Source organism: Canis lupus, chromosome 20 (assembly GCF_011100685.1).
Source record: "Canis lupus familiaris isolate Mischka breed German Shepherd chromosome 20, alternate assembly UU_Cfam_GSD_1.0, whole genome shotgun sequence".
Lineage (NCBI taxonomy): Eukaryota > Metazoa > Chordata > Mammalia > Carnivora > Canidae > Canis > Canis lupus.
Genome location: NC_049241.1, coordinates 6,075,990 through 6,099,761, shown reverse-complemented (window position 1 = coordinate 6,099,761; position 23,772 = coordinate 6,075,990). Strand labels below are relative to the sequence as shown.

Sequence of the window (23,772 nt, the reverse complement as noted above, 5' to 3'; positions counted from 1 at the left end):
TGAGAGAGACACAGAAAGAGGCAGAGACATAGGCAGAGGGAGAAGCAGATTCCCCATGGGGAGCCTGATGTGGGACTTAATCCCAGGACCCTGGGATCACGCCCTGAGCCAAAGGCAAACACTCAACCACTGCGTCCCTTATATGTGCTTTTGACTGAGCCAGACAGGCACCCCTGTACCATGCATGCTTTATTTAACTAATCCCCTATTGATGCCTATAGTTCCAGAGAAAGCCAAGAGTAACGGGAAGACCTGTGGGTATCATGGCAGGTATAATTACTTCAGAAAAGTGTTTCACAGCATGCATTTAAATAAATTACAGTGTGGTGAAATATAGAAAAATGTGTGTTAAGTATTAATATGAAAATGATCATCAGGGCAGCCCAGGTGGCTCAGTGGTTTAGTGCTGCCTTCAGCTTAGGGCGTCATCCTGGAGTCCCTGGATTGAGTCCCACGTCGGTCCCACTACGTGGAGCCTGCTTCTCCCTCTGCCTGTGTCTCTGCCTCTCTCTGTGTGTGTCTCTTGTGAATTGATAAATAAAATCTTTAAAAAAGAAAAGAAAAGAAAATGATCATCAGACTCATAGAACTAGAAAAAACCTTAGAAATCATTTCAACCACCTTCTTCTGTTACAGTAAAGGCAGACAGGCTATAGCTAAATGCCCAGCCTGGGTAACCAAGGTCTGAGATTGTTCATTATTAATATAAACCACGCAGCTATTGTTTGATTATTTGAGTGACCCAAGTTATTTTCAACTGAGAATATATTCATCTTCGTGACACCAATACCAAGAGGTATGGGTTTTGTTTTGTTTTTTAAGATTTTATTGATCTATTCATGAGAAACACAGAGAGAGAGGCAGAGACACAGGCAGAAGGAGAAGCAGGCTCCCCGCAGGGAGTCTGATGTGGGACTTGATCCCAGGGTCCTGGGATCACGACCTGAGCCAAAGGCAGATGCTCAACCACTGAGCCACTAGGTGCGCCCCAGAGGCATTTTTAATCTTATGAAAAGGAAGTGAGGCATCATGCCTTGATAAACATTTTTAATACACTAGCATTCTCTTTTATTAAAACACACACACACACACACACACACACACAGGCATCTTCAGCCACCTAGCTGGCTCAGTTGGTACAGCCTATGACCCTTGATCTTGGGGTTGTGAGTTTGAGCCCTGTGTTGGGTGTAGAGATTACTTAAAACTAAATTTAAAAACATTTAAAAGGGGCACCTGGGTGGCTCAGTGGTTGAGCATCTGCCTTTGGTTCAGGGCATGATTCCAGGGTCCTGGGATCGAGTCCCACAACAGGCTCCCCACGGGAAGCTTGCTTCTTCCTCTGCCTATGTCTCTGCCTCTCTCTGTGTTTCCCATGAATAAATAAATAAAATCTTAAGTAAATAAAAAAAATAAAACACAGGCATCTTAAATCCTTTTTTTAACCTTATTTTCTCTATTCCTAAAAATCTTCTTATGGTAAAAATAAAACATAGATACAGATGATTACATAAAACAAATGTATGGTTTAGTGAATTATTTTACTGTGAACCCCTTGTAAGTATCACTCAAGTCAAGAACGAAAATTTTCCTAGCCATCTCAGAGGCCCCTCTTATGTTCATCCCTCTTCTTCCTCCAAAAGTGACCCCTATCCCACTCGAGTAATCATTCCTTGTGCTTTATTTTGGTTTCATCATCCAAGTGTGCATCCGTAGATACTATGGTTTAATCTTGCTCATTTAAACACTTTTGTTGTGTATTTTAAGTTCTGTCTCCTTTTCCTTCCCTTAATTTTTCTTATATCTATGAAGCATCCAAATCATTGGACCTGTAGCATCTCCCACAGTCTGTTGCTATCTGCTTACTCGGGGTTCAGTTCAACACACTGCTGTGCCCTCTGTACATCCTTTAAATTTGCAGCTGGACCCAGAGACTTAGATCCGATCTAAGTCTGGATCAGACTTAGATCCAATCCTCTTGGCAAGACTGTGAGTGGTAACATGTTCTCTCATCAGAGGTACATCAGATCTGCTCCTCACTCTTTTTTTATGTTAGGCCCCATTATTCTCAGTGCTTAGAGATCCATTCATTCACTGGCATGGGTACAGTGATGATATTCTAAGTCTATCATGTTGTTTTCATACATTATCTGGAATAATAGTATATGGAGACACTTCCCCTCAACTCTTACACTGTGGCACAGGCATACTGGAAGGATTGGCTATATGCCTGACTCTTTATGCACATGTCAAGATAATGAGGACATCTCTGACATACTCAGAAAGTGCCCAGTTGGTTTCATATCTGTTTTAGCCTAATGTCACTTAATGAACTCCTAGACATATTAGCTGGATTTCAACCCACTTGCACTTTTTATTCTAGTTGAAGCTCAGAAGGAAAATTTTAAGTGTGAAAAAGGTGCAAATGTAATGTAGAAGAGGATAAATAAAAACCCTGTAGTCCTGAATTTGAATTAGGAATAACAGTATGAACTCATGACGTATTTTATCTTCATGTGTACACATGTGTACATGCGAGTGTGTACTTTTATCTTCATGTGTACACATGTGTACATGCGAGTGTGTACTTTTTTTTACCCTGCTCTGCTCACTGAAAAGGTGGATAAATAACCAGTAAATATCCTTAGTGGGCAGACTGTACTCTTGAAATACCATTTCCCACTGAAAGAAAGAAATCAGAGCTTCTTAGAGAAATGGTTGATTCCAGGCCTGGGTTCAGGAAAGGTTTGAGATGAACCTGGAACATCTTCACGGACTAGGTAGCAAGAAAATCATCAGAGACTAGTAGATTCATGTGAAAAGGACTCAGAAGCCAACTGAAGAGGCCAAAATGTGACAATATAAGCTTTGACTAGAATAAAAACTGCATTGGGTTGAAATCCAGCTAATATGTTTAGGAGTTTCTCTGCTGAACAGTCTTGGCACCCTTTCCAAAAATCAATTGAAAAGCAACATACAGAATGGGAGAGAGTATTTGCAAATCATATATCTAATAAGAGGTTAATATCCAGAGTATATAAGAACTCCTACAACTCAATAGAAAACAAAAACAAACAAACAAAAAAACCACCAAACAATCCAATTTAAAAACAGGCTGAAGAACTCAATAGACATGCTCCCACAAGAAGACATGCAAATGGCCAATAGATACTTGATAAGTCCCTTAACATAACTAATCATCAGGGAAATGCAAATCAAAACCACAGTGAGATATCACTTCACACCTGTTAGAATGGCTGTGATCAGAAAGACAAGAGATGAGTGTTCAAAAAGATGTAGAAAAAGGGAATCCTTGTGTAGGTTGGTACAGCAACCATGAAAAACAGTATGGAGGTTCCTCCAGAAATTAAAAATACAACTACCATATGATCAAGGAATCCCACTTCTAGATATATAGTCAAAGGAAATAAAAACAGGATATCAAAGTATTATCTTCACTGCCATGTTCATTGCAGCATTATTTACAATAGGCAAGTTATAGAGACATCTGAAGTGTCAATCAACAGATAAATGGATACAGAAGATGTGGTGTATAGATATACAGTGGAATATTTTTCAGCCATGAGAAAGAGAAAGAAGGACATCTCATTTGTAATAACATGGATGGACCTCGAAGGCATTATGCTAAGTAAAATAAGCCAGACAGAAAAAGACAAATACTACATGTTATCACTTATATATGAAATCTTAAAAAAAAAAAAAAGTCAAACTCATAGAAACAAAGAGTAGAGAAAGTGGTTGTGGTTGATGAAATGTTCAAAATTGGGAATGTTGAGATTTCACAAGTCACTATTGTGGGTATAATCAGACATGCAGAGAAGACCCCAACCAACATTGTATACAAAATAGATGACAGGACAGCTGCACCCATGGATGTCCGCCAGTGGGTTGACACAGATGATGCCAGCAGTGAAAACACAGTGGTTCCTCCAGAGACGTATGTGAAACTGGCTGGCCATCTGTGATCTTTTCAGAACAAAAAAAAAGCCTTGTAGCCTTTAGATCATGCCTCTGGAGGATATGATGAGTTTACCACACATATTCTGGAAGTTGTCAATGCACACATGATCCTGAGCAAATCTAACAGCCAGCCCCCAGCAGGGAGAGCACCTATCAGCAATCCAGGAATGGGTGAAACAGGGAACTTTGGTGGGAATAGCTCCATGCCAGCAAATGGCCTCACTGTGGCCCAAAGCCAGGTGCTGAATTTGATTAAGGCTTGTCCAAGACCTGAAGGATTAAACTTTCAGGATCTCAAGAACCAGCTTCAACACATGTCTGTAGTCTCAATAAAGCAAGCTGTGGATTTTCTTAGCAACGAGGGCCACATCTATTCCACTGTGGACAATGATCATCTTAAATCCACAGATGCAGACTAACCGGGTCTAATTGAGTGCTGGACCAGATTTCATAATCTGTTGTCTCCAACTGTGCATATGTTTGGTCAGTTGACTTCTAGGGAGTAGGTTTCATCTAGAAAGGGTCTCATTTAACATCCTTTTGAAACTTAGTGCTCTGGCTCTTTGTTTGTTTTATTTTTGTTTTTATGAAGCTCAGTTTTGGGCAGTTGACAAGAATATAAACCTAGGTGGACTTTCTTAAAGTTACGAATCAGCCATTTACAACATCAGGACAGATGGAAGTGGGAGGGAGAGACATGCTACCAAGAGAGTTGGGCGGTATTACTTAAAGAATACTCAGGAGTTTCTACTCCTGTACCATTCCCTGTTGAAAGAAGATGAGCAGAACTAGGGCCTTCAGCAGGGAGCTAGCCAAAAAACCCACTAACCTTTGCCTGGTTTTGTTCCCCCCTTTGGTTGGCTATATGGTGTTATTTTCAGAATCGCACTTTCCTTCACCTTGTCATGACTGCTGCCAAAAGTGTCCTTTTATGAACATGAAGTTCTAGAGTCGTGACCTCATGAGGGCAAAGGGGAGAAAGAGGTTATTTCGATTTCATACAAAATCCATATGTTTAATAAAAGTTCTATTGCAGAAAAAAAAAAAAAAAAAAGCAGGCTCCCAAGGAGCCCAACCCAGGGCTTGATCCCAGGACCCTGGGATCAAGACATGAGCTGAAGGCAGATGCTTAATCAACTGGGCCACCCTGGCACCCTGATAGATTTTTTAAAAGACTTTATTCGGGATCCCTGGGTGGCGCAGCGGTTTGGCGCCTGCCTTTGGCCCAGGGCGCGATCCTGGAGACCCGGGATCCAATCCCACGTCGGGCTCCCGGTGCATGGAGCCTGCTTCTTTCTGCCTGTGTCTCTGTGCCTCTCTCTCTCTCTCTGTGACTATCATAAATAAATAAAAATTAAAAAAAAAAGACTTTATCCACTTAGGGGCACCTGGGTGGCTCAGGAGGCACCCCTACATGTATATATTTTCGTATGTTGAACCAATCTTGCATTCCTGAGATAAGTCCCGCATGATCATGGTGTATAATCCTTTATTTATGCTGCTGGATTTGGTTTGCTGGTATTTTGTTGAGAATTTTTATGTTTTTATTATTAAAGTATATTAATCTTGGGACACTTGGGTGGCTCAGCAGTTAAGTGTCTGCCTTTGGCTCAGGGCGTGACCCCAGGGTCCTGATATCGAGTTCTACATGGGGCTCCCCACAGGGAACCTGCTTCGCCCTCTGCCTGTGTCTCTGCCTCTCTCTCTGTGTCTCTCATAAATAAATAAATAAAATATTTAAAAATAAAATAAAAAGTACATTAATCTATAGTTTTCTTTGTCTGGCTTAATACCATGGTAGTACTGGCCTCAAAGAATGAGTTGGGAAGTATTTCTTTTTCCATTTTGTTTTATTTGTAAAAGATTAATGTTAATTCTTATTTAAATGTTCAGTAAAGGGGTGCCTGAGTGGCTCTTCTCTATGTTTTTCTTTTTCTTTCATTCCTTCTCTTGCTTTCTTGCTTTTTTTCTTTCTTTCAATTCAATTAACATATAGTTATTACTAGTTTCAGAGGTAGAGATCAGTGATTCATCAATCTTCTATTAACACCCAGTGCTCATTACATCCCATGCCCTCCTTACTGTCCATCACTCAGTTACCCTATTCCCCACCCCCATCCCCTCCAGCAGCCCTCAGTTTTGTTTCCTATGATTAAGAGCCTCCTGTGGTTTGTCTCCCTCTCTGATTTCATCTTGTTTTATTTTTTCCTTTCTTCCTCTATGATCCTCTGTTTTGTTTCTTAAATTCCATGTATGAGTGAGATCACATGATAACTGTCTTTCTCTGATTAACTTATTTCATTTAGCATAATACCCTCTAGTTCCATCCACATCGTTGCAAATGGTGAGATTTCATTTCTTTGGTGGCTGAGTAGTATTCCATTGTACATATAAACCACTTATTTATCCATTCATCTGTCAATGGAGATCTGGGCTCTTTCCATAGTTTGGCTATTGTGGGCATTGCTGCTATAAACATTGGGGTGCAGATTCCCCTTCTGATTACTACATTTGTAACTTTGGGATAAATCCCTAATAGTGCCATTGCTGGGTTGTAGGAGAGCTCTATTTTCAACTTTTTGAGGAATCTCCACACTCTTTTCCAAAGTGACTGTACCAGCTTGCATTCTCACCAACAGGGTAAGTGAGTTCCCCTTCTTCCACATCCTCACTAACATCTGTCATTTCCTGAGTGGTTAATTTTTGCCATTCTGACCAGTGTGTGATAGTATCTCATTGTGGTTTTAATTTATATTTCCCTGATGCCTAGTAGATGTTGAGCATTTTTTCATGTATCTGTTGGCCGTTCGTGTCTTCTTTGAAGAAATGTCTGTTCATGTCTTCTGCCCATTTCTTGATTGAATTATTTGTTCTTTGGGTGCTGAGTTTGATAAATTCTTTTTAGGTTTTGGATACTAGCCTTTTATCTAATAAGACTTTTGCACATATCTTCTCCCATTCTGTTGGCTGTCTTTTGATTTTGTCAACTGTTTCCTTCACTGTGCAAAAGCCTTTTATCTTGATGAAGTCCCAATAGTTCATTTTGCCTTTGTTTCCCTTGCCTTTGGAGACATGTCTAGCAAGAAGTTGCTGCAGCCAAGGTCAAAGGGTTGTTGCCTGTGTTCTCTTCTAGGATTTTGATGGATTCCTGTCTCACATTTAGGTGTTTCATCCATTTTTAGTTTGTTTTTGTTTATTACATCCATTTTGAGTTTATTTACTTGTGTAATAAAGTAATCCAGGGATTCCCTGGGTGGCTCATTGATTTAGCGCCTGCCATTGGCCCAAGGCGTGGTCCTGGAGTCCCGGGATCGAGTCTCACATCAGGCTCGCTGCATGGAGCCTGCTTCTCCCTCTGCCTGTGTCTCTGCCCCTCTGTGTGTGTGTGTGTGTGTGTGTCTCATGAATAAATAAATAAAATCTTTAAAAAAAAAAAAAAGGAAAGAAAGTGATCCAGTTTCATTCTTCTGCATGTGGTTGTCCAATTTTCCCAACACCATTTGTTTAAGAGACTTTTTTCATTGGATATGGATTTTTCCATAGAGTTGAGGGTCCATTTCTGGGTTTCCTATTCAGTTCCATTGATCTATATGTCTATTTTTGTGCCAGTACCATACTATCTTGATGATTAGCACTTTGTAATAGATCTCGAAGTCTGGGATTGTAATGCCACCAGACTTTTGGTTTTCTTTTTCAATATTCCTTTGGCTCTTCTGGGTCTTTTATGGTTCCATACAAATTTTAGGATTCTTTGTTCTAGCTCTGTGAACAAAGATGCTGGTATTTTGATAGGGATTGCATTGAATGTATATATTGCTTTAGGTAGCATAGACATTTTAACAATATTTGTTCTTCCAATCCATGAGCATGGAATGGTTTTCCTTTTCTTTGTATCTTCCTCAATTTATTTCATGAGTGTTCTATAGTTTTCTGCGTACAGATCCTTTCCCTCTTTGGTTAGGTTTATTCCTAGGTATCTTATGGCTTTTGGTGCAATTGTAAATGGAATCAATTCCTTAATTTCTCTTTTTTCAGCCATGTATGAGTTCTAGCAATTTTGGGGGTGGAGTCTTTTGGGTTTCCCACATAGAGTATCATGTCATCTGCAAAGAGTGAGAGTTTGACTTCTTCATTGCTGATTTGGATGCTTTTTATTTTTGTTGTCTGATGGCTGAGGCTAGGACTACTAGTACTATGTTGAACAACAGAGGTGATAGTAGACATCCTCGCTGTGTTCCTGACTTTAGGGGAAAAGATCTGTTTTTCCCCATTGAGAATGATATTTTTAAAAAGATTTTATTCATTTATTCATAAGAGACACACACACAGAGAGGCAGAGACACAGACAGAGGGAGAAGCAGGCTCCACACACAAAGCCTGATGTGGGACTCATCCAGAGACTCCGGGATCACAACTTGAGCCAAAGGCAGACGCGCAACCGCTGAGCCACCCTGGCATCCCGAGAATGATATTTGCTATGGGTTTTTCACATATGGCTTTTATGATATTGAGGTATGTTCCCTCTATCCCTACAGTGTGAAGAATTTTAATCAAGAAAAGATGCTATACTTTATCAAATGCTTTTTTCTACGTCTATTGAGAGGATCACATGGTTCTTGTCCTTTCTTTTATTAATATAGTGTATCATATTAGATGTTGCAGATGTTGAACCACCTTTGCATCCCAGATATAAATCCCACTTGGTTATAGCGAATAATCCTTTCAATGTACTGTTGGAAATATATTGGCTAGTATCTTGGTGGAGAATTTTTGCATCCATGTTCATCATGGATACTGCTCTGTAATTCTCCTTTTTGGTGGGGTCTTTCGCTAGTTTTTAGACCGAGGTAATGCTGGCCTCATAGAATGAGTTTGGAAGTTTTCCTTCCATTTCCATTTTTTTGGGAACAGCTTCAGAAGAATACGTATTAATTCTTCTTTAAATTTTTGGTAGAATTTGGCAGCGGCCACAGCACAGACCGGATCCCTTTCCTCTCTCCAGCTTGCTCGTGCGCCTCGCTCTGCTTCCTCTGCAACCATGTCTGACAAACCCGATATGGCTGAGATTGAGAAATTCAATAAGTCGAAATTGAAGAAGACAGAAACGCAAGAGAAAAATCCACTGCCTTCGAAAGAAACAATTGAACAGGAGAAGCAAGCAGGTGAATCGTAATGAGGCGTGCGCCGCCAATATGCACAAGCATATTGTACATTCCACAAGCATTGCCTTCTTATTTTACTTCTTTTAGCTGTTTAACTTTGTAAGATGCAAAGCGGTTGGATCAAGTTTAAATGACTGTGCTGCCCCTTTTCACATCAAAGAATGGAGAACTACTGACAACGAAGGCACCTGCCTTTCCCATCTGCCTGACTGGCTGGCTGGCAGGGAAGGAAAAGAACTTGCATGTTGGTGAAGGAAGAAGCTGGGTGGGAGGACAGTGAGATCTAGAGTAAAAAACCAAGCTGGCCCAAGGTATCTTGCAGGCTGTTAAAATGCAGTTTAATCAGAGTGCCATTTTTTTGTTCAAATGATTTTAATTATTGGAATGCACAATTTTTAATATGCAAATAAAGTTTTAAAACGTGAAAAAAAAAGTTTGGTAGAAATCCCCTGGGAAGCCATCCAACTCTGGACTTTTGTTTGTTAGGAGATTTTTGATTACTTGCTTCAATTTCCACGCTGGTTATGATTCTGTTCAGGTTTTCTATTTCTTCTCTCAGTTCTGATAGTTTATACATCTCTAAGAGCATATCCATTTCTTTCAGACTGCCTAATTTGTTGGCATACAGTTGCTCATAATAAGTTCTTATGATTGTATATCTCCGGTGTTGGTGGTGACCTCTCCTTTTTCACTAATGATTTTATTTATTTGGGTCCTTTCTCTTTTCTTTTTGATAAATCTGGACAGGGGTTAATCAATCGTAATTCCTTCAAAGAACTAGTTCCTAGTTTCATTGATCTGTTCTACTGTTCTTTTGGTTTCTATTCCATTGATTTCTGCTCTAATCTTTATTAATTCTCTTCTGCTGGGTTTAGGATTTATTTGCTGTTCTTTCTCCAGCTCCTTTAGATGTAAGTTTAGGGTGTGTATTTGAGACCTTTCTTGTTTTTTGAGAAAGGCTTGTATTGCTATATATTTCCCTCTTAGGACTGCCTTTGTTTCATTCTAAAGGTTTTGAACAGTTGTGTTTTCATTTTCATTTGTTTCCGTGATTTTTAAAAATTATCCTTTAATCTTCTGGCTGATCCATTCATTCCTTAATAGGATGCTCTTTAACCTCCAAATATTGCTCCATGTGGCTTTTGTTCCCTGAGCATTTTCAGTGCTGCTTTAGAGGATGAGAATGAAAATGGTGGCCTCCCAATCTCCAGCAACGAAGCTGAAGGTTTGGGTCCCCACTCCTCAGTGCGCCTTTGGGGAAAAGCAGTCAATCACTTCTGTCTCCCTGGTATCCGTCTGCACTCAGTACTTATCCGTCTGCACTCTGTACTTACCCAGACTGAGCGTTCCTATCTCAGGCATGCGATTCCATTTCAAGTCTTCAAACCCAGCAAAATCATGTGGCGCATGTTAGGTTTTTCCCAAATGAACGGCGGAGAAATTAAAAAAAAAAAAAAAAAAAAAAAAGGCAGGGCCAGGCAGTAGGTTCCAGAATGCTTTAATGGGCAGCGCTCCCGGGTGAGGTTCCATGACTCGTGACTCGGAGGGGGTTGAGTCAGGGAAGTCGCGCCCAGGCAAACCGCAGGGGGGGTCTATAGAGTTTTCCGCGGGAAGATGGGGGCAGGATGGCATTCCGATTAGGGTAAGGGTTACAGGTCTTTGTAAGCTAAGTTAGGGTAGGGAGGTAAGGTGGTGTTGGCGGGGAAGATGGGGGTAGGGCGGCATTCCAGTTGGGGCAAGGGTTACAGGTCTTTGTGTGCTAAGTTAGGGTAGGGCGGCAAGGCGGCCTTATTGGGAGGTTGCTGGCCTGGGGTCGGCTGTTTTGAGGTCCCCAGTCTCTCCAGCCCAACAGCGCACACCCATACTGCTCCTCCGAGTGGAAGGAAGGGGGACTCATGGCAGTTCTGCCACTTGCTGGGCTGTTGCCCGACTGTGCCATGATTCTTGGTATATGGCAACACTGATTGCAGCCAGCTTCCTCAATCCGGTGCCTGGGAACCCTGCCACTTTCAGGCACCCCTGGTGTTCCTGTGACCCGGGGGATCTTGAGACCATCCTGTCATACCTAGGATCCTGCCCCGCTTTGCCACCTGAGCACCTTTTCAGGCAGAGACATCCCCCATTGGAGCAGACTTTTAAAAGTTCTGATTTTGTGCTCTGCTGCTATGTCATTTTTTAGTGCTGGCTGCCAGAGGCTCCCCTCCACTCTGGTTTATTTTCCCATATATCACCTTGGATTCACTTCTGCACACCTTCCACCAGAAAGTGGTCGCTTTTCTATTTGTATAGTTGCAACAGTTTTTTTCCTTAGGTCTTTGGTTGAGTTTGTAGGTGTGTTCGGAATGATTTGATAGCTATCTCGCTGAGTTCCTGGGACCAGACAGAACTAAGATCTACTCCTCTGCCATCTTGGACCAATCTTTTCTCTAATTCTTTCTTTGTCATTCTAACTAGTTTGTTAATTTTGTTGATTTCTTCAAAGAATTAAGTTTTTGTTTGATCAATTTTCTCTATTGTGTCTTTATACTCTATTTCTTTATGCACAGATCTTTATTATTTTCTTACTTCTGCTTTTTTATGTTTAGTTTCCTCTTCTAGTATCTTACATTATAACATTACATTATTGACTTGAATTATTTCTCTTTTTTAAGTTTTTATTTAAATTCTAGGTAGTGGGCAGCCCCGGTGGCGCAGCGGTTTAGTGCCGCCTGAAGCTCAGGGCGTGATCCTGGAGACCCTGGATGGAGTCCCACTTCAGGCTCTCTGTATGATGCCTGCTTATCGTGTCTCTGCCTTTCTCTCTCTCTCTCCCTCCCTCTCTCTCTCTCTCTCTCTCTCTCTCTTTCTCTCTGTCTCTATGAATAAATAAAAAAAACTTTAAAAAATTCTAGGTAGTTAACATACTGTACAATATTAGTTTCAGGTATACAATATAGTGATTCAACACTTCCATACATCACCAGTGCTTATCACAACTGCAGTCCTTAATCCCCATCACTTATTTAACTCATCTCCTCACCCACCTCCCTTCTAATAACCCTCAGTTTGTTTTCTATAGTTAAGAGTCTCTTTCAATAAATAAAATCTTAAAAAAATAAAAGAGTCTCTTTGTATCTCTCTCTCTTCCTTTTGTTCATTTGTCTTGTTTCTTAAATTCCACATTGGAATGAAATCATATGGTATTTGTCTTTTCCTGGCTGACTTATTTTGCTTAGCATAAAACTGTCTGGCTCCATCCACCTCGTTGCAAATGGCAAGATTTCATTCCTTTTTATGGCTGAGTAATATTCCATTGTATATATACATACCACATCTTCTTTATCCTTCATCAATCGATGGACTCTTGGGCTGCCCATACTGCCCATAATTAGCCTATTGTAGATAATGCTGCTATAAACATGCATATATCCCTTAGAATTAGTATTTTTGTGCTCTTTGGGTAAATACCTAGTAGTGCAATTGCTGGTTATACGGTAGTTTTTTTTAACTTTTTGAGGAATGTCCATCCTGTTATCCAGAGTCGCTACACCAGTTTGCATTCCCACCAATAGGACAAGAGGTTTCCCCTTTCTCCACACCCTCGCCAACATGTATTGCTTCTTATGTTGTTGATTTTAGCCATTCTGACAGGTGTGAGGTGATATCTCATTGTAATTTTGATTTGCATTTCCCTGATGATAAGTGATGTTGAGAGTCTTTTCATGTTTCCTTTTTTATCTTTAACATAGGCATTTGCAGCTACAAATTTCCCTCTAAGCACTGCTTTCAATGCATGTTCTATGTTTTGATATGTTGCATTTTTATTTTCATTCATCTCAAAATATTTTCTAATTCCCCATGCAATTTCTTACTTGAACCATTGATTATTTTGGAGTGTGTTGTTTAGTTTCCATATTCCTGTGAACTTTCCAAATTTTCTTCTATAATTGATTTGTAATTTTATCTCATGGCCATCTGAGAAAATGCTTTGTATGATTTCAGTCCTTTCACATTTATTGAGAGTTGTCTTATAGCCTAATATATGGCCCATCCTGGAAACTGTTCCTTGAGCGCTTCAAAAGAATGTGTATTCTATTTTTGTTGGTTGGAGGTTCTATAGATTATTCATTAAGGCTAGTTGGTTTATAGTGTTATTCCTATATTCTATTTATCTTTCATATAGTTTTTCTATCAATTATTGAAGATGGAACATTTGAAGTCTTTAAATATTGTTGAACTATTTTTCCCTCCATTCTGTGAATTTTTTGCTGCTTTTGTTTTGGGAACATATATATTTATAATTGTTATATTAATTAACCCATTGACACTTTATCATTCTAAAACCTTTTTTTCTCTCTAGTAAAAATTTTATCATACACCTATTTTATCTAATATTAGTCTAGCCATGCCATTTCTCTTTTGATATCTCTATATTGTCTATCTGCACCATCCTTTTGTTTTCAATATATTTGTACTCTTAAATATAAGGCAGGTTTCTTGTAAACAGCATGTACTCAGATCATAGTTGTTATCTGCCATTCTGCCAACTTCTACCTTTCCATTGAAGACTTTAATCCATTTACATTTAATCTAGTTACTGATGAGATAAGATTTATGTCTGTTCTTTGTGTTCAATATGTCTTGTGTCTTTTTTTGTTCCTCTGTTCCTCCATTACTATTGTCTTTTGTGTGGAATGTATATATTTTCTAGTGTGCCATTTTATTTCCCTTGTTATTTCTTTTACTGTATATTTTGAAATTTATTTTCTCAGTTGGTTTCTCTGGAAATTACAATTAACAAATTATAACAATATAGGTCAGGTTAATACCAACTTAATTTCAGTAGCATACAAAAACGTTGCTTCTGTATTGCACCATTCCCTTCCCCATCCTTTGTTGTCATACAAGTTATATCTTTATATATATGTGCCCATCAACACAGATTTATAATTCTTTATGCAGTTGTCTTTCAAAACAGAGAGGATATTTTTTTAAGTTACAAAGAATGCATTTATGTTAGCTTTTACTTTTTTCTATGTAGTTATCTTTATTTCTTCTCTTTATTTATTCATGTGAATTGAAGTTACTATGTAGTATCTTTTCACTTAAGCCTGAAAGACTCTTCTTAGTATTTCTTGTAGGGCATGTTTTCAAGTGAAGGAATTCTTGCAGTTTTGTTTATCTGGGAAGTTCTTATGTTCTCTTTCATTTTTGAAGGATAGTTTTGCTGGATATAGAATTCTTTGTTGATAATCTTTCTCCTTCAGATCTTTGAATATGTCTTTCCATGCCATATGGCTTCTCTGCTTTCTGATGAGAAATCAGCTGTTAATTTTGTTAAGAATCCCTTGTACAAAAAAAAAAAAAAAAAGAATCCCTTGTACATGATTAGTTACTTCTTTTTTGCTACTTTCAAAATTCTTTGTCTTTCATCAGTTTTACTATGATGTGTCTACATGTGGATCTCTTTGAGTTTTTCCTATTTGGAGTTTATTGAGCTTCTTGGATGTGTAGATTAATATTTTTCATTAAATGGGGGAAGTTTTCTTGCCATTATTTCTTCAAATATTCTCCATGCCTCTTTCTCTCTTTCTTCTCTCTTTGGGACTCCCATATGTTGGTATGCTTGAATGTTCCAGAGCTCTCTGAGTCTTTGCTTTTTTTTTTAACAGCTTTATTGAGGTATGGTTGAAACACAAAACGTGCACACATCTAATATATATAATTTGATTAATTTGAACATATGTATATGCCCATGAAACCATCACCACAATCAAGGTAATAGTTATAGCCATCACTGACAAGTTTCCTTGTTCCTTTTTGGTTGTTGGTTGTTGTGTTGTTTTGTGTTTAGAATACTTACTATGATATTTGCTACCTTAAACAAATTTTAAGTGTACAATACATTATTGTTAACTATCATCACTGTGCTGTACTACAGATATCTAAAACTTATTCATCTTGTATAAATTTTATCATACACCTATTTTATAGGTGTATGAACATTTATACCCATTGAATCTATTCATTATTATTTACTTTTTTTTCATTATGTTCCTCAGACTAGATAAACTCAATTCACTCATATTCCAGGTTCACTGATTCTTTTTCTGTTTGCCCATATTTACTGTTAAGCTCCTGTAGTAAAATTTCCTTTTCAGTAATTGTACTTTACAACTTCAAAATTTCTTAGTTCTTTTTTATACTTTCTGTCTTTTTATTGAAATTTTCTATTTGATGAGAAATCATTCTCATACTTCCCTGTAGTTCCTTAGACATGATTCCTTTATAGTTCTTTGAATATATTTAAAATAGCTGACTTTTAAATCTCTGTTAAGTAAATGCAAGATCTGGGCTTCTTCAGGGATAGTTTCTTTTTTTTAAATATTTTCTTTTCTTTAAGATTTTATTTATTTACTCATGAGAGACACACACAGAGAGAAGCAGAGACACAGGCAGAGGGAGAAGCAGGCTCCACACAGGGAGCCCGCCATGGGACTTGATCTGGGGTCTCCAGGATCACACCCTGGGCTGAAGGCGGAACTAAACCACTGAGCCACCCAGGCTACCCAGGGATAGTTTCCGTTGATTTCCATATTTTCTCGTTTCTTTGAATGTTTTGTAATTTTTGTTGACAACTGGACATTTAAATTTATAAAAAAAATTTTAAGATTTTAACTTATTTGAGAGACAGAAAGAGATTGAGCAGTGGTGAGGGGGAGAGGGAGAAGCAGACTTCCTGCTGAGCAGGGAGCCCAATGTGGGATTTGATCCCAGGACCCTAAGCCAAAGGCAGATGCTTAACCTACTGAGTCACCCAGGTACCTGACAACTGGACATCTTTTAAAGATTTTATTTATTTATTCATGAGAGACACAGCGAGAGAGAGAGAGAGAGAGAGAGAGAGGCAGAGACACAGGCAGAGAGAGAAGCAGGCTCCATTCAGGAGCCCGACACGGGACTCCATCCAGGGTCTCCAGGATCATGCCCCAGGCTGCAGGCCACGCTAAACCACTGAGCCACTGGGGCTGCCCAAAACTGGACATTTTAAATAATATAACGTGACAACTCTGGAAGTTAAATTCTCCCCATTCCCTATTTGTTGCTATTTGCTATTCTAGAATTTCTTAACATTTCTGAAAAGCATCCAGAGAAAAGGAACACTTTACATTCAGGGATGTAAATATAAGATTGATGAATGGCTTATAACAGAAAAAAATTGAAGCCAGAAGACCAGGAAATGGCATTTTAAAGTGTTTAGGGGAGAAAGTATCACCCTAAAGCTATATATCCAGGAAAAATATCCTTCAAAAACAAAATGGAGGGATGCCTAGCTGGCTCAGTGGTTAAGCATCTGCCTTCAGCTCAGGGCGTGATCCCCGGGGTCCGAGATTGAGTCCTGCATCAGGCTTTCTGCATGGAGCCTACTTCTCTTTCTGCCTATGTCTCTGCCTCTCTCTGTGTGTGTCTCTCATGAATAAATAAATAAAATCTTTTTTAAAAATGGGTACATGAATTAGTACACACACATACATATATTTGTTTGCTTTGTCAGCTAAGATGACTGAGAAACAATGATAGCATCTGGATCTTGGTTTCTAATAACATTCTCCAAAAGAAGTAACTTGGCTTCCTTGAAGCAATGGCTAATTCTAGAATTGAAGTAAGTAATATACAAGATGAGCCCAGAACATCTTTTTATAGTCCCAGATAGTGCTAAAGTCCTCAAAAGAGAATAAGCTTACAATTAAGGTAGTATTTTCAGGAGCCAAGTGAAAAAGCTCCCAGTGGACAGAAACAGGACAATTTGAACAATAAAGTAAATAAATTAGTATTAGGTTATAAGCCAAAATTTAAGATAAATATCCACAGTCCATATTGTACATACATAAATTACTAAATAAATATGGGAGTAATAGGCAGATCTTCCATGCAGAAAAACTCCACATAATCTATGAATTTACTCCACTGTCAAGGAGGTGGAGTATAACACCCCCACTGCCTAAATGTGGGCTGTGCGTAGTGACTTCCTTTGAAAGAGGACAGTATGGAAATAAGGAAACTTTAGTTAAAAACCTGACAAATACTACCTCATCCAGGTGACCAAGGTTGACATCAGTAGTGATAATCATCTTGGTCATATGTACTCTATATATTTTTTAAGATTTTGTTTATTTAGGGACACATGAGTAGTTCAGCAGTTGAACATCTACCTTTGGTCAGGTCATGATCCCGGAGTCCTGGGATCGAGTCCCACATCGGGCTCCTCTGCCTGTGTCTCTGCCTCTCTCTCTCTTTGTCTGTCATGAATAAATAAACAAAATATTAAAAAATGATTTTGTTTATTTATTTTAGAGAAAGAGAGCATAAGTGGGAGGGTCAGAGGGAGAGAGAGAATCTCAAGCAAACTCCACAATGAGCATGGAGCCTGATGTGGGGCTCAATCCCAGGACCCTGAGATCATGACCCAAGCCAAAACCAAGAGTTGGATGTTTAACTAACTGTGCCACCCAGGTGCCCCAGTATATACCCTTTATATGATGTGTTAAGAATGGCATTTTAGGTCCAGCTTCTTCATTCCAAAACCTGTAATTCCAGTCTAATCATGAGAAAAGTATCAGACAAATCCCACTGGAGAGATATTATATAAAATATCTTACCAGAACTCTTCAAAACTGTCATGGTCATCAAACACTAGGAGAACTTCAGAAATTGTCACAGCCAAGAGGAGCCTAAGGAGACGTTACTACTAGAGGCAATGTAGTATCCTGGATGGGATCCTGGAATAGAAAAAGGTGTAAAGTAAGGACATTTGCATAAAGTGTAGGACTTTAGTTAATAATGTATTAATATGGTTTCATTAATGATGACATATATACTAAGACACTAATAATAGGAGAAACGTTGTGAAGTATATGGGAAGTCTATACTATCTTCACAACTTTCTGTAAATCTAAAATTTTTTAAATTAAAAGAATATTTTAAAGTTTGGAGAATATTTTCTCAAGTAATAAAAGCTAAGAAAATTAATTCTTGGGAGATCTTCAGTATAAGAAATACTAAAAGAGTTCTTCTGGCTAAAAAAAAAGAACCGAATCTAAATGGAAACATAAAATGATTGAAAGGAATGAAGAATACCAAATTTTAAAACATTTATTACAATATGTTGTTGTGTTCAAACATATGCAGACATAAAACATTATGACAACAGTAGCACAAAAGTGGGGAGGAGAGTAAATGCAGACAAGCTGTTGTAGGGTTTTTGCATTGTTTAGGAACTGGTAATAGTACTAATTTAAAGTGGACTCTAGTAAGTCTTAGATACATATTGTGATGTCCAGGGTAATCACTAAAGAATAATTTTTTAAAGTTCACTTATTTATTTAAGTAATCTCCATACCCAATGTGGGGTTCAAACTCACTACTCAAAGATCAAGAGTCACATGCTCTACCGACTGAACCAGCCAGGCATTTTTTAATATATACTTAAATATAGATAATTTTTAATTTTAATTTAATTTATTTATTCATAAGAGACAGAGAGAGAGAGAGAGAGAGGCAGAGACACAGACAGAGGGAGAAGCAGGCTCCATGCAGGGAGCCCGATGCGGGACTCGATCCCAGAACTCCAGGACCACACTCTGAGCCAAAGGCAGTCGCTCAACCGCTGAGCCATCAGAGATCCCCTATAGATAATTTTTTAAATGTGTACTTAAAAGTGTGTAACCAATGAAGAAAAGTGTAGAATAATGGAAAAACTAATCCAAAGGAATACAAGAAAGGAAGAATAAGGAACAAAAAACAAATCATATAAATGGAAAATTAATAACAAGATGGTAGATTTAAATCCAACTCTATTAGATATAATGTACGTGGGCTAAATAATCTAATTCAAAAACAAATACTGGAAAATTAATCAACTATATGCCATTTATAAGAAATACAGTGTAGATATAAAAACACCCAGTAAGTTGAAAATAAAAGTATGGAAAAAGGTATACCACACAAACAGTGTCTGAAAGAAAGTTGATACGATTGTGTTAATATCAGACAAAGTACACTTCTAGACATTTCCTTTTTAAACTAGCATTCTCAGGAACATCTTTTATATATGTCTTTACACAGTGTATTACATACATTACAGTGTGATCTACACATTCTTTCACTGAAAACACCATCCTGATGAAAGAAATTACTAGCATTCTTAGAAATACCTTTCAAAAAAAAAAGAAAGAAAGAAGTACCTTTCATACACGTGTCTTACACATACAGTAGTGTAGTAAATACTGATGTAGCACCATCGTGATTCGCATATGCAACTAGCACAAAGAGGGACATTTCTTAGTCATATGTGTTGGCAAACAGAAAATTTAGCAATCTTACATTTGTTTGAACCTAAAAACAAAGCTTCAAAATATATAAATCAAATGTCAGCTAAACTAAAAGAATAGACAATTCTACAGTGGGATTATACTAGAAGTGAAAATTAATCAATAAGAAGAAGATGACTAGAAAATCCTCAGTAGTTTAGAAATTAAGCAACACACTTCTAAATAACTTATAGGTCAAAGAATAAATAACAATGGGAATAAGGAGATATTTTGAACTAAATGGTAAGGAAAATATGACATAAAAACTCGTGGAATACAACTAAAAGCTGCTTAGAGGGAATAGTATAGCTTTAAATACATAAAAAAGAACTTTTGAAAATTTGTAATCTAGGGGCACCTGGGTGGCTCAGTTCGTTCAGCATCTACCTTCAGCTCAGGTCATGATTGCAGGGTCCTGGGATCAAGCCCCACATCTGGCTCCCTGCTCAGTGAGGAATCTGCTTTTTCCTCTCTCCCTCTGTGTGCTCTCTCTCTCTCTCTCTAATAAACAAATAAATCTTAAAAAAAAAAAAGAAAATTTGTAATCTAAGCTTCCATCTCAAGAAGATAGAAAATGAGCAATTTGTGCTTGCTTCGGCAGCACGTATACTAAAATGAGCAATTTGGCTGCAAAGAACACGGGAAAAGGAAATAGTAAAGATATAAGCAGAAATCAGTGAAATAGAAGACACATTTACAGTAGTGAAAATGAGCAAGGCTAAAAGATGTTCATTGAAAAGATTAATAAAAATTGATAAACATCTAGTCTGATTTTTAAAAAGAGATAAAACATTAATATTAGTATCAATAGTGAAAAGGAGACATTATTATAGATCTAATGGACATTTTTTTAAAAAGATATGAACAACTCCATGAAAATAAATTCAACAACTTAGATGAAATGGACTGATTATGGTTTGGGCAGAGGAGCTTTCCAAACCTGTCACACAGAGAGAAAATCTGGAGTCCTATATGTAATACAGCAATTAAATCTTTAATCAAATATTGTCCTATAAACTGCGGGTTGAGATGGTTTCAGTGGTAAATTCTTCCAAATACTTTTTTTTAATTCTCCATTTTATTTTTTTAAAAGATTTTATTTATTTATTCATGAGAGACACAGAGAAGGCAGAGACATAGGCAGAGGGAGAAGCAGACTCCTCGCAGGGAGCCCAATGTGGGACTCGATCTGGGACTCCAGGATCACACCCTGAGCCCAAGGCAGATACTCAACCACTGAGCCACCAGGCATCCCTCTTCCAAATATTTAAGGAAAAAATTAATACCTATATTACACAGACTTTTCCAGAGATAAGAGAAGAGAGAGGCCACTGAATTCATTTTATGCATATTTCAAATACTGAGACCTGACATGGACATTACTAGAAAGGAACACTACAGACCAATATCTCTCAAAAAAAGGATGCAGAACTCCTAAACACAGTATTGGTGGCACCTGGGTGGCTCTGTGGTTGAGCATCTGCCTTTGGCTCAGGCTGTGATTCCAGGGTCCTGGGATTGAGTCCATCAGGCTCCCCAGGGGAGTCTGCTTCTCCCTCTAACTATAACTCTGCCTCTCATGAATAAATGAATAAAATCTTAAAAAAAAACCTCCTAAACACAATATTAACAAATAACATCTCATGATTTATAGAAAGAATAATATGGCAAGTGGGGTTTGTCTAGGAATTCAAGGTTGGTTTAATATTTAAATATTGGTCAATATAATTTAACACAGAAGAAATGATAAAACAATATGGTTTTCTCAATAGATGGGGAAAAAAGATTAAAAAATTTTTAAAAATATTTTATTTATTTATTCACGACAGACACAGAGAAGAGAGAAGCAGAGATACAGGCAGAGGAAGAAGCAGGCTCCATGCAGGGAGCCCGACGTGGGACTCGATCCCTGGTCCCCAGGATCACACCCCCGGGGTTAAGGTGGTGCTAAACCACTGGGCCACCGGGGCTGCCCGAAAAAAAAACGATTTTGATTTAAAAGAAAGACACATTCATAATTAAAAAAAAAAAAAAACTCTAAGAAAACTTGAAAGAGAAATAACTTCCTTAATTTGAAAATGACTTCAAAAACTCTTGGGCTACCATTTTAATTAATGGTGAAATATTAAAAACTTTCCCAGAATTCAGGAACAAGAGAACGATATCGACTATTACCACTTCTATTTAAGGTTACACCGAAGGTTCTCAATAGTGCCCTAAGGCAAGAAAAAAAATACAAGATATAAAGATTGAAAACTGTCATTCTTTGCTGATGGCATGATTGTGTGTGTAGAAAATCCAAAACAATGAACAAACAACATGCTAGAATTAATAAATGAATTTGGCATGGGGCAAGCAACAAACAATTAGGACATTTTTTTAAAAAGCATTTAAAATAGCACAAAAGGGTTGCCTGGGTGGCTTAGTTGGTTAAGTGTCTCCCTTCAGCTCAAGTCATGATCCAGGTCTCCTGGGATCAAGCCAGTAGCAGGCTCCCCACTGAGGAAAGCCTGCTACTGCTCCCTTTTCTCCCTTTTCTCCTGGCTCCTGCTCTCTCTCTTCCTATCTCTCTCTCTCTCTCAAATAAGTAAAATCTTTTATTTATTTTTTATTTTTTAGATTTTTTAAAAAATTTATTCATAGAGACAGAGAGAGAGAGGCAGAGACACAGGCAGAGGGAGAAGCAGGCTCCATGCAGGGAGCCTGACGTGGGACTTGATCCAGGGTCTCCAGGATCACGCCCTGGGCTGCAGGCGGCGCTAAACCGCTGCGCCACCAGGGCTGCCCTAAATAAAATCTTTTAATAAAATAGCATCAAAAAACTCATCCAGATACCTAGGAATAAATCTAATAAAAGTCATTGAAGACCTGCACACTGAATTTTGCAATATGCTTCCTAAATTTCTAAGACAATTTCAAGTTTTAAGTAAGTGGAAGTATATATCATGCTCATTCATTGGAAGATTTAATATTTTTACAGCAAAGTGAAAGAAAGAATAATATACAACTATATACAACAACACAGATCTCATAGACATGATGTTGGCCAAAAAGTAGACAGGCAAAAGGGGTGTCTAGGTGGTTCAGTTGGTTACACATCGCCTTTGGCTCAGGTCAAGATCCCAGGGTCTTGGGATTAAGCTCCACATGGGGCTCGCAGCTCAGCGGGGAGACCTCTCCCTCTCCTCTGCCTCTTCTCTGGCTTGTTTGCTCACATGGTTTCTCTCACTCACTCTTTCTCAAATAAATAAATAAATAAAAAGACAAAAGACTGCATATTGAATGATACCATTTATATCAAGATCAAGATCAATTGAAACTAGTGGTGTTGACAAAGGTGAAAACAAGCAGTTACCTTTGGGAGGTATTGACTGAGAAAGCACGTAAGTGAGCCCTCTGCGGTATAGACAATGTTCTTCATTTTGATCTGATGAATTTATGAGTGTATACACATGTGAAAAAATCTAGGCATACGTGTGTTTTGCGCATTTTATACTGTTCTATCTCAACGTTTAAAAATTTTTAAAGGAATTTTTTTTAAAGCAATGGGAAACCATTGAAAGGGTTAAAGGAGCTCAGTGACACGATCCTATTTAATGTTTTAAAAATACGTTTTGGGGACGTCTGGGTGGCTCAGTCGTTGCGCATCTGCCTTCAGCTCAGGTCCTGATCCCGGGGTCCTGGGATCGAGGCCTGCACCAGGCTTCTTGCAGGGAGCCTGCTTCTCCCTCTGCCTGTGTTTCTGCTTCTCTGTGTGTGTGTGTGTGTGTGTGTCTCTCATGATTAATTTATTTTAAAAATACGTCTTGTTACAAGAAAAATATAAATACGTCTTGAGCAAAAACCTATTGGAAGAGGGCGGGAGCAGAAGCAGGACAACCAGGTAAGAGGCTGTGTGACCTCCTGGGCCTAGGCTAGAAGGGATGGCTGCTTGCGGTGGAACCGGGAGACGGGGGACGCCGAGCTGGCGCACCGGAGGGAGGGGTGGAGCAGACCTAAAGGATGTAGAGGAGCAGAGGGAAGGTCCCACGTAGCTTTTTGGGTATCCACCATAGGAAATGGAAGACGAACAGCAGAGGAATGCCGGGGGCGGGGGGGCGGGTGCGTAAAATGAACTAAAACTTGGGAGTGGGAGACCTTGGAAAAGATCAAACTGCGAGCGAGCCACGGAATTCCTTAAGGGGGAGGCGAGGTCTGCGGGGAGCAGCGGGGGCGAGCCTGAGAAACGGGCTCAAGGCTGCAAGTTTGGATTCGCAGGTCTGGGAGAGGCGGGAGAGGAG

The 23,772-nt window shown here is 38.7% G+C and overlaps 1 protein-coding gene, 1 long non-coding RNA gene and 1 pseudogene across 2 annotated transcripts; 2 read left to right on the top strand and 1 right to left on the bottom strand.

Annotated features, from left to right (window-relative positions):
- The first annotated feature begins 3,278 nt into the window (after positions 1 to 3,278).
- LOC100684343 lies at positions 3,279 to 4,400 on the top strand (annotated as a pseudogene).
- Positions 4,401 to 4,810: 410 nt separating this feature from the next.
- LOC119877312 lies at positions 4,811 to 23,570 on the bottom strand. The gene is made up of 3 exons (XR_005374569.1): positions 23,488 to 23,570; positions 17,783 to 17,902; positions 4,811 to 4,939 (listed from the first exon to the last, which is right to left on the bottom strand). It is a non-coding gene; the product is annotated as an uncharacterized LOC119877312 (long non-coding RNA).
- On the top strand, positions 8,952 to 9,576 carry LOC102156038 (thymosin beta-4-like). Its single transcript, XM_038565618.1, has one exon. It carries the CDS (start codon positions 9,020 to 9,022, stop codon positions 9,152 to 9,154), a length of 135 nt encoding a protein of 44 aa, XP_038421546.1. The 5' UTR covers positions 8,952 to 9,019; the 3' UTR covers positions 9,155 to 9,576.
- Positions 23,571 to 23,772: the final 202 nt, after the last annotated feature.